The sequence below is a fragment of the Phaseolus vulgaris genome, chromosome 3 (genome assembly GCF_051622355.1).
Source record: "Phaseolus vulgaris cultivar YP4 chromosome 3, ASM5162235v1, whole genome shotgun sequence".
In the NCBI taxonomy this organism is placed as follows: Eukaryota; Viridiplantae; Streptophyta; class Magnoliopsida; order Fabales; family Fabaceae; genus Phaseolus; species Phaseolus vulgaris.
The window spans coordinates 41,400,592-41,412,236 of NC_143500.1; the positions used below are offsets into that span (position 1 = coordinate 41,400,592).

At 36.4% G+C, this 11,645-nt stretch overlaps 1 protein-coding gene across 3 annotated transcripts; it reads right to left on the reverse strand.

Annotated features, from left to right (window-relative positions):
• Positions 1 to 306: 306 nt before the first annotated feature.
• On the reverse strand, positions 307 to 9,610 carry LOC137807642 (glucan endo-1,3-beta-glucosidase 8). 3 transcript variants are annotated; one of them, XM_068608372.2, is made up of 5 exons: positions 9,047 to 9,475; positions 2,512 to 3,613; positions 2,124 to 2,342; positions 1,454 to 1,545; positions 307 to 1,222 (listed from the first exon to the last, which is right to left on the reverse strand). In XM_068608372.2, exons 1-5 carry the CDS (start codon positions 9,394 to 9,396, stop codon positions 523 to 525), a joined length of 2,463 nt encoding a protein of 820 aa, XP_068464473.2. In that variant the 5' UTR covers positions 9,397 to 9,475; the 3' UTR covers positions 307 to 522. The 3 variants fall into 3 exon arrangements, with proteins under 3 accessions (XP_068464473.2, XP_090155589.1, XP_068464474.1); XM_090299463.1 differs by lacking the exons at positions 307 to 1,222; positions 1,454 to 1,545; positions 2,124 to 2,342; positions 2,512 to 3,613 and adding exons at positions 7,251 to 8,175; positions 8,281 to 8,523; XM_068608373.1 differs by lacking the exons at positions 307 to 1,222; positions 1,454 to 1,545; positions 2,124 to 2,342; positions 2,512 to 3,613 and adding an exon at positions 7,251 to 8,523 and having other exon boundaries at positions 9,047 to 9,610.
• Positions 9,611 to 11,645: the final 2,035 nt, after the last annotated feature.

Here is an 11,645-nt window from a genome sequence, read left to right on the forward strand (position 1 = left end):
TAACCAGAGAAAAAGAATTTAGTGAAGAAATTAATGAAGATCTCGTCTTTGATGCGTATGCGAATAAAGTCTTCTTAATACACAATAAAGACTAGGAAATAGAAGGGATGAAGAAAATACGAGAATTATGAGAATTATGGTGATTGATACGTATGCGAATAAAGTCTTCTTAATACACAATAAAGACTAGGAAATAGAAGGGATGAAGACTCACTATAAGTGGGAAAGGCGACCAATCAAGAAGGACACACTCTAATTAAACTTATGCTCTAGTTATGAGTCATCTTTCTTGATGAGAACAATATATGTAACAAACAATAATCAAGCTATATGACCTGTTCAATTCTTTTGTAAAATACATTTCAGTCCATTATCTCAGCCACACTGAAATACAATGAAATAATAATAATAAATAATAATAATAATAATTCCCTGAGCATTTGAAAACATTCTTATCTGATGAGGGAAGAAGCATTTCCCGTTTATCGATTTTGAAGTTAAATGGGAAATAAACTCAGAAATTCATGATGAAGCAGAATTGTCAAAAGTCGTTCCTACATGCTGAATGACAAAACCGTAGATCTTTCTCTTCAATTTCTCAATCTTCTCTGTAAGTGAATCATCCCCTTTGGAAACCACACGGTCCAGCCATGCATTCACACGCTTCAAGTGCGACAAAACAACAGCAATGGAGCCACCATCCAGGGGCAATGTTTTTTTCCCATCAGCTGCACACTCTCCAAACACTTTAAATCCTGCATCAAGGGACTCCTCAACAAACCGTAGAAACCACATCTGCATTTCAGATAGCAATTTTGCTCCAAGCTCTACTGTCTCTTTCATTCCACTACCTCTTGTCCACACACTGGCACTCATACTGGATGGTGGTGATGAAGGAACCTTCACATGGTTCTTAGCTGCACCCAGAGAGTGCCTTTTTGACAAGCTTTTCTGCAGTGTTGATGGTGGGTCAGCGGTGGTGCCAGTAAGAAGGGATACTATCTGTAGATCAGTGGCCAAGGCAGCTTCGACCCAGAGAGTGAGTGATTTTGACTGTTCTGTCGGAATGCTGTTGTCATCAGGCGTCTCTGAATAATATCTGTTCGCAACAGCTTCAGCCATCGCAGTTGATTTCAAAACATCATCGTAGATAGTGAAAAATCTGTCTATGGTTGGCAAAGGATTTCTAGCCTGGCACACTGAGCACAGGTCTGAAAACATGCTGATAGGTCGAAGGAACAAAAACAAACGCATCATTTATGTTAGCCATCAAGGAGAAACAAAAACAAACGCATCATATATGCAAAAGGAAAAATATGAATTGAAATCCTTGAAAAGAAAATAGAATTTTAAATTGTAGGTTTAAATATTGAAACTTCCGATAGAATTCAAAAGTTTGGAATATTGTAGGCTCTTTTCAAGTACAAAATTGAGGTAAAAGTGGAATTGTTACCTTAAATTTCTTATAATACATTCAGTAGCATTGGCCTCCTCTAATGCTTCAGCAGCAGCAGCAGAGGCAAGAACCTTTCTTTGCATTGCTTCCTGCATTGGGTTGATAAAAAGGGACTTGGACTTATTATATCAAATCAACCGAGCCTCTTCATCAAAAATATAAAAATTAACTGACTCTGTTCTAGCCCCTTTCCTATCATGAAGAAATATACCTATCTATTCTTTTGGCTTGTTTTTGTTGGATGAAAATATCCTATTGTTGTGGACTAAAAATTATGTTAAGAAACCTGTAGTCTGGATGCTAACACTTGTGAAACAGATTATAATATGCGAAAAGCATAATTCCATATATTAGTATGTGAAAAATATTGCTGCTGCCCTTGGTTTTTGTCGTACTACTCACTGTCACCACACTGCATTTTACTTTAGAAGGGTACAAAATCTATTACTTCTTGGGACAAAATTTAGGTGCAGTTAACTAGATATCTTCAAAAGACTGTTATCTAATTAGTATTGAAAAGTAATCAGTTCAATAGAAGTGTTAGCTGGTTACCAATGGAAGCTCAGAGCTGTGGCAAAAAGCATTAGAGTTTTCTCCTTATTATGTTTAATTCTAGATTATATCATATGATAACGACAACGCAGTAGTAAATTGTCAAAACCCATACCTTTCCGAGTTTTGCAAGGTTCCCAGACACAGCATCTATTGGAACACTTCCATCGGTCCATTTCTTTTCATGAATGGTGATACCCATAGCTGCAAAATTGGATTTGTCTCCAAGGACACAACTCTGAGGAGATAAAGCTTTAGTTTTCTCATTGCTGGAAGAATAATTGCTACCCGGTTTATGACCACTCACATCACTCAAACGCCTTGACATCGCAGCCTGCAAAATTATATCAGTATTAGGGTCAAAACCAAACATATACCAAGTGAGGTTTATTGTTCCTAAAACAAGAAAAACAATTGCAATTGACCTCTTCATAAGCTCGATCACAAGCAATTACGTTCTAAGTTAACACTTTCTACATTTGATTCGTCTCAATTTCATTTACCTGAGTACGCAAAATTGCTTGCGCGTCAACCTTACACTTAGAACCACTCTTTTCTTTGTGTTCAGGTTCAACAGGAGTGACCGGCGGTTGCTCATCCCAATTCTTCCTCGCACTCTTGGACCCGACCAGCGCATCGGAGACCTTCGAGATCCCGGCGACAATGGTGGCCATCTTCTTCTTTGCGGCGGAGTCCACCACCACCGGCGAGACCTTGAGCCCGCCAGACAACCTCCTCCCGGGAGAAAGCGACGCCCGCCGCGGACTAGGTGACGGCTGCTTCCTCCCGTTCGGAGAAGCCTGCCGGTACCTCGACGGCACAACAATCGCCGGCTCCCTGGACACCTTCCGATTATCCTCACGCGCCGAAACGAGGCTGGGAACCACGCACTTGGACGGCACGGGAGACGCGGACCTCTTCCCCTTACCGGCGGGAGAGGGATCCCGCTCAGCCGCAACAACAGCGGTCTTGTTCCTGGACGCCGAATACGACCTCTTGGCAGTGGCCGGGGAGGAGAATCTCTGCGGAGGCAAGTTGTCGCGAGGCGCGAGAGGCTCTCGGGAGACGCGTTCTTTGTCTTTAGGTTTCTGTTCTTTGTGTTTAGGTTCTTCGGGGCTAGGGTTAGTATTTCGGGGTTGGGTGGGGTCGGGGTTGGAGAGGTAGAGGGAGAGCGGGTCGTGGTCGGAGTCAGGGAGGGGTTGGATGAGAAAGTGACGCGTGGTGGGGGAGATGCGAGCGACGAGGGGCTCAGGGGTGCCTAGGAAGGGGTGGCGGCCGGCGAGGGGGCGGATGGCGGAGACGGAGGGGAGGGGGGAGTCGAATTGGAAACGGTCGACGTGGACGAACTGGCCTAGCTGGAGGCGGTTGGAGAGGATGAGGTCGGTGTCGGGGTGGGAGAGGAGGACGTAGGTGGAGTTGAGGGAGTCGGAGAGGTTGAGGTAGAAGCCTTGGTTGGACCAGAGGTCAGAGCCTGCGAGGGCGGGGACAATTCCGATGACCTGGAGGAGCGGGGAACGGTGGTCGCCGGTGACGCGGGTGTTGGTGTTCATGGCCTGAAGCATTTTGAGGAGAATGCCTGGGGTGAGAGAAGCCATTGGTGTTGGTCTGAGAGTGATTGAGATGAAGCCGTTACAGGGTGGTTTTGTATGCGCTGTGTGATGCCTCTTTGAATTCAAATATTTGTCCCGTTACTCGTGATTCTCTTCTCTCTTCTCTACTTACTATTATCACGCCATTCTTTTTTTTTTTAATTAGGATGCCCTACCCCACTCCACTCCTATTCACGTTTCAACGTTTCTTTCACTTTTCAAATTATCTCCTCTATAATTTTATGTGCTTTTTATTCTTAAATTGCGTCGATCTCTACAATTATATATTTTTTTGCTTGTATATATATAAATTGTAATCAAAATAAATGAGCAGTGAAAGATTGAAACTGCACTTTCTGCTGTTATCAATAGTAAGATGAGCTCTATGTTTGGTGCAAATTTAATTTAGCTAATATTGTTGGTAGGATGGACTATGATTCTCTTGAATTTTATAAAAAAAAAATTTGTAATTTTATCTCGAATTTACTAGAGAACGGATGATTTTAAAAAAATAATAAAAATGAGTAAATTGTATTTTAGGGACACAATTTTATTCTTATAAAATCATCATTCAACAAGGACTTTTATGGAAGCAACTAAGTAATACTCTGTCTCATGTTCAAATCTTGAACATGCATTGGTTGTGTGGTTTAAATTTTTTTGGCCATGATGGTCTTCAATCTCTACCATTGCCTTGACCTGAGCATTGGAGAGAACTTCCACATCCATGAAGAGTGGAACAAGTTCCCTGTGGTGCTCATTAGGATGAACCTGATACCATTGCAGCAATAGTGGAGTATGGTAATTTCATTACTGTTGCTACTTATTATAGACATCCTGAACTTATTAACCATTTTGTAAAGGTATTAGGAAGCACAATAATTGGCTCGAATAGAAAATTCTTCTTTTTATATATATACTCTTTTTTTTCTTTGTTGGATAATTGGATTGGATAATTGGATTGTAATATTAAGAAGTTGTCCTAGCTACGAAAGACTTTGTAATTATATTGAAGTTGTTATATATATATATGACTCTTCCTCTTGCAAGAAAAATCGATTATTGGTGAAGTCGTTATGTATTAGGACGATTTTAGTTAATTAACAACATTTTTTAGTTAATCAAAGTCACGCTCAGTGAGAACGATTTTATTAGAATTTTTTTTAACAAAAATCATGACGACTTTAATATTACTCAATAGCTTCCGTCAAAGTTGTCTTATTGAATGTGGACTCTAGAATAGTGAAGTTGTGCCCAGAAATATGAATAACCCAATTTTGTAATATTTTTCAAAACTACTTATTTTCGTAAATTTGATATAAAAATTACACAATTTAGGTAAATTTTCCATGATTCTCCATATGCAAATTATTTCTTTGGGATGTTAACCAAAATAGTGCAATTTTGCACCAATATTATTAAAATGAGTAAAAAATGGACAAGTCGTGATTGAGAAACATGACTTCAATATTCTAAAACCATCATACACGAAGATGACTTCCCTTTCATTTTAAAATTTACACTAAAATCATCATTTGTCCTCAAAAGTTTAATTTAAAAAATGTTGTGAATAAATCATGTTTACTAGATACGACTTTGATTAACCTTAAAATGTTGTTAAGTTTTTTTTTTATAAAAGTGAAGTCATAAGGAATATGACGAATTAAGGATAAAAAAATACACAAAAGTCATGCATGATTGTGTAGACTTTTGTGTATTTATTTTATACTAAAGAACTTTAGTTCAATTGTTTTTATTTAGTCTAAAATGAAAAAAATTCCTTTTAAAAAGTTGGATAAAAAATTATAGAGGCATAAATTATAAATATTTTATTGTTTAACTTATTTAATTAAATGTGAATAATTAAAAAATAAAATGTAGGTTCTGAAATGACATGTAGATTACTCAAAGTTGTGCTTAGTAAGCACAACTTCTTCACAACATTTTTTAAACAAATTTCGTTAAGAGAATTGACAACGGAATGTTTAAAACAAAATAGAAGTGATTTTGCATATGATAACTTTATAAGAATGAACTTGTCCTCCTCAAACACCTTTTTATGTAAGTTTTTTCAAATCTATCCATTTAAAAAAAAATGGTGCACATTTGCACCATTTTTGTAAAATTTCCTACTTCTTTAAGCAGGCCCAATAACCAGCTTAAAGATAATTTGGGGGCAATATTCTTTTGATTTTCACAAATTTTACTTTTGTATATTTTCTTTTGTTAAGTTCAAATATGTCTAACCTGAATGTGTGTAGAGAGTTACATCTTGATTACATTGATATACGTGTAAACTTTCATTTTCAAATTTCCTTTTACAAATAAAGAAAATACATAATTTTTTACTTATCTTATATTTACCTCTTTCCACACATTTTATGGCGTGTTAAGATTGGGGAAATTTTAGTTTCTTTAGCAAGTATTTTTTTTTCGCTTTGTTTTGCTCTTTCTCTTTATTTTATCTTTGTAAGGTTTTAAGATATTGTCTTAAAAATAATATTTTCTATTTTTACATTTGATCTAACTTAGAATTTGTGATTCATAAAAAATAAGACAAAATACAAAAAGGTGAATATATCTTTCAAATACTTCTTTTTATTGGCTTTGTGCTCACTGTATTCATCACGGTTTGACTTGTTCACATGTTTAACCAGCACTTTAGAAGCCAAAAAATGTAATGGGATCCATGTATCACAAGCTATAGGTAATTCAGACTTCACTTTGTAGTTTTCTGCTACCTGTTTTAGCAACCGCACATGAAACACCAGGTGAATCTGAGTAGTCCCTGCACCTTTTCTGAGTCCATTGCCACCCCTTCTTCAGATACAGTGTGTCTAAGGTATTCTGCACTCAAAGATTGAACCTTTTTTTGTTTTCAAACAAGAATGATGACTGGGCTTGAGTATCCATTATCCCATAATTCTTAGACCTGCCTCTCTATTTCATCCTTCTGGCCCTTGACTCTGTAACAAGTTTATACTGTGAGACTTGGCCCATAAAACCTCCTCAAAATTTACCAAGAAGTGTTTCTAATTCTTCCTAAGATACCCAGAATCATGGCATATGCTCAAACTCTTTTAAGGGTTACTTTAAGCCTACATTTTTTTTATGCTAGCCAAATTTGCAGAACATGTAACTAAATAACATGATATGGTAATGTTACAGAAATAAAGGCACAAGTAGAGTCTCATCGTTATCGTTATTGGTTGTCTCAATTTAATTCAGATGTAAAAAACTATGCCAACATGATATAAAACATGGTAGTAAAACTGAACTCTTTTTTTTAAACTTAAAATTTACTGTTTTTATTGCATAGGTAGAAATTGCTTCAAATGTTCTTTTAAGCTAACATTTTTTATCATCCAATATGAATGTGTTCAAGCGGAAAAGAGATATTAGGGTGTGCAACTTTTTTTAAAAGGCACTTTAACCAACTTTTATAAAAGCAATTTTTCTTATTTTTTTTATCAAATTGAAGTTCTTTAATTCTTTAAAAGGTTTTTTCTCTCTCGAATATGGCCAACCCCATTTCTCTTTTTAAGAAGATAAATAAAAAGAATTGATCCAACAGTTGATAAGAAAATCCTATGTTTCTTTCTTTTCAATATAACCATATCACAGAGGTTAACAGCACAGGAGAATCCAAATCCTTTAAAATGAAAATAATATTAATTAAAATGTGCCCAAAATTATCTTACAATCAGATAAACAAATGTATCTAACAAGGAATGCAATTTTTTTTTCAAGAATATACAGTAAAAAAACTGGAGGGGCACATTCTTGAAGTGCTCCTTGGCTTAATGAGTAAACTATAAAAAAATTACAAATAAATATATACTGAAAGCTTTCATCAGGATGGTTGTTAGCCTTCCATGCCGCAGTAAAGAAGAGCCAAAAGAGATCATTATTGGGAACTGACAACCCTTTTCTGATGGATCATCATCTGTTACTGTAGCCAAACCAGTGAAATCACAGTCCCAGTCCTGTTGGCTATTTACTTGATAATACATATTAAAGGCATAAGAAGCATTCCCTAGGAGAGTTAGAGTGTTACAAGAAGAACCATACCCCAAAGCAGTACAATCTGATTGGCTACAAGCATAGTCAATGCTAGCAGCCAATAAGTGTAGATCTTTCACTTCTGGATCCAAGATACACCACCGTTTTTCCATGTATTTTACACCCTCCACTGGGACCAGACCCTTATTCTGTTCAAGTCCTGCCAAATCCAATTCATACTTTGGTTTGCCATCAAACTCAAAAATCCCCCAGTGCCTCTCAAAGTTGCCAGGAGCAATACTTTTGGCATTCTCATCAATCAGGCTGAATAGATAAATGTCAAGTATACCTTTCCTTTTAGGAGTACCATTTCCACTCAGTGCATGCTTAAGCAAACCCATGTTGAACCTTTTTGCATTCTGGACATTGGCATTCTTATCACCATCAGTTGGCCACCCAACTTCTCCAACTATAACATCCATATCAGGAAATCCTGACTTCTCTAAGGCCCAGAGAAGAGTGTCCAAATTTGCATCAAACACATTGGTGTAAACTGAATTGCCATCTATAAGAGGCCTGTTATTTCCGTCAAAAAATGCAAAATCAAAAGGGAAATGATCATTTCCATAGAGACTGAGGAAAGGGTAGATATTGACAGTGAAAGGTGCATTGTTTGCATACAAGAATTGGACTATTTCAATGGTCTGGTCTCGTACTTCAGGCCTGAAGTCACCAGCTGATGGCACTTGGTTTGAGTCTGGGGAGTAGTAAGCATCAGCATTGAAGGGAACAGTGACTTTGATTTGTGAACCAAAGCCCCAACTATTGAGAGCTATCTGTATGTTCTTAAGAGCGGGCAGGGTTGTCTGTAGATAGGAGCCATTATATTCCTTAAGGAAAGGTTCATTACCCACTGCAATATACCTGCATCACAAGCATAGTGCAGAGTAGTGTTAAAATTTGACTTGAACATACACACAGCAGAATCTCATATATTGAACATTACATAATGTCATTTAAACTCCTTAATTGAGGCACTGTAGCATGCTTCTAATTGATCAACTTTCCTTGGAACACTAGTCTTATTCTAATACTTCAATAAGCTAAATAGATAGAGATTATGATATGCATTGGAAGAAGTTTGATAAACTCCTGAAAAGTGAAATCAGTTGCTACATAACTGAGTAATAGCGGCTTCCGTGAAAATTTTGGGATACTATAAAAAATTGGACCAAGAAAATGAAACACTGACCAGTAGCATCTCCAATGAAAGAATAAAAATATAATAAACAAAACCGAAAAAATGCAAGATGCCATGGAAGAATGGAGAAAGGGGCATGGATGAGTCAAATAGTGGAAAATTGGAGAGCAAGAGACTATCGTTTGAGGAAAAGAAACACAAATAATGCAATCATGAATGTTGTATATACTCATAGGACTACTTAACTTGATATTTAGTCCACCAGGGTACATGTAAGTAGTGACATTTTCATAAACCCAAGAATCTGCAACCTGAGGATTCTTACTCATATCCTCCAACATGTTGTTGGGTATTGCCAACATTACTTCAATATCAGTCCCCATCAGAGCTGCCATAATCCACTCTTCAGCATCAAACAGCTTCAGTTTATTAACACCGTTTTCTTGAAGCATCTTGACCACCTTACTTGGTGGAAGCTTGTGAGTAGCCATGGTTCCCCAGTTGACTCCAACCCCTGAGCCACATGAGGCCATGGTTAAGAAGACAAGAAGAAATGCCACCAAGTTCCCAACACATGGTGCCTTTTCTTGTTCCATTTTATGGCTTTTTTTTTTCTATATTCTGGCCTTGAAACTAGCAAAGATTCAAGAAAAGTGACAGAACAGAACCCAAACAAATGGGAGAAAAAGAAAGGGGAAGGTATGAGTCTTTGGTCAGGAATTTATAGACTAGGAGAGGTTTCTTTGTGAGTGCGTGTGGTTCAGTGCCTTCACAGAGAAGGTAAAACAAGGACTAGATCCTTGAGTTTTTTACAATAACATAAAATGGAACAAAGATTCGTTCCTTAATTCAGTAATAATGCCAGCATGTGTTGCATTAGTGTTAAGCCTTAGCTCATCATCGTAATCATAATCATATAATAGTACAAGACTAAAAGGAGTTTTGTTAAAGCCAATCAAGTGGCTCTCCTTAAGCATGCATACGAAATCACTCACATCACAGGGCATTTGGGCCATTAGATAAATTAAATGCTGTTTAGAGGGGCAATATTCTATGAGGTTTACTCTTTCTCTCTAAGGAGAAAATCCAATCATTGATTAGAAAAATAAATCATTAACTTTGAGTTTATGCACACACTCTCAAATCCTACAAAATACATGTGCTTTTTAAGATAACTATTATAAAAAAAATATTAAACTCATCATATATAATAGTTTGGCATTGGATGACAATATCATTATGTGTAACTTCTTTTCTCATTAATATTTATGAATATGAATATATACAATAAATTGTGTGAATATTAAAATTAATCATTTTTTTCATTTAGTATAAAGTTAGGTTGATTTAGTCAAGGAGTTGGAACAAGTGATTAATGTATTGAAACTTAATTCAAGGCATACAAACATAGTGTAAGTTTTTTTATTCTTGAGGGAACTTATCTTGAGTTTCTGATAGAAGTATATAAGTCTGAAGTGAAATCTTTAAGAGACTAATGGTCATATATTCTCAAATAGCAATTTGTTCTCAGAATGAAAAAACGTGTTGGAAATTTTAAAATCTCCATATTCTCAAACTATAAGAAATGTAAAGAATCAAGCTCTGATGCTCTAAAGAAAAGGCAATCAAGAAGTATTCTCTTTGCCATAAAGAAAGTTATATGGAGAATAATCAGATCACAGAGCTATTTTCTTATAATTTAGGAAGTGATTATGTTCAGAATATTCACAGAGCTACTTTCCTATAGTTTAGAAATATTCTAAGAGGTTTACAACATTCTCTCTGGTGTGATGCTCAAGTGACTAACCATAAGGCATGTGGTTTTGGTTTTTGTTGAACAGATGAATACTTATTGACAGAGATGCTTTTATCAAAATGAAGTTTGATAACATTAATAAGGAAAAAGAGATGCTTTTCTCTATGTTTTTTGAGCAGTTTTCTATTTGATATAAGTGTTCTGTAGCGTAGTGAAGTATAGTGTTGTTGGTCATGCAAAATGGGCACAGAAGACACTTTGGTTGTGGACAACGCATTGACTAGTAATTGACTAGAATAGAATAGAGACAGGGTCGTCAATTCTATTACTTTCCACCTTCAATTTACGTGTACTCTTAATCCTATTATCCTTTGGGTGTATCTTTTTAGTAAAGGATGCATAAGCATATCCTTTTGCTTTAACAAAAGGAGAGTACGTCTAAGGACTCCATTTTGTATTACAAAGAGCAACACCACTTCCCAAATCTAGAAAATTAAATAGTCAAAAGTTAACCTCCCATGAGCATTCTAGTTTTCCAAATATTGTTTTATGATTAAGACCTTCAAAATTATGGACATAGCCTTTTTTTTTTTATGATAAAGACCTTCCTCCAAAAATGAGTTATATGATGAAAGAGCCTCTATCTAAAATTGTCAATCCTTCACTTAGGGCGGGAGGGACAGACTCTCTAGTCTAACTTGCTGGCCTGCTTACCCATCTTGCATAATCCGCAGTTCGTGCAAAGTGCACGACGGGCTGACCCGCATAACTTGAAAATCTAGAAAAAAAAATTTCACTCCCATATTTTTTTCATGCAGCTTCATTTCACATTCCATAATTTTTACTTACATCTTATCACGCACGCGTCGTGAGAATAATATTGTGAGATAGTTATCTAATGCATCTAAATAAAAAAAAGAATCAAATTTATTCAAAAATTTTATTTAAATTCTTTTATTAATTTTAAAAAAATGTATTTCTTATGCGCGCTTACTCACAGGCTCGTGGGTCAACCCTTATGCGGGACGAGCTACTAAAATCAGCCCGTATATTCTATGCGGGACGGCCAAATGGGGAATGAGTCAGTCT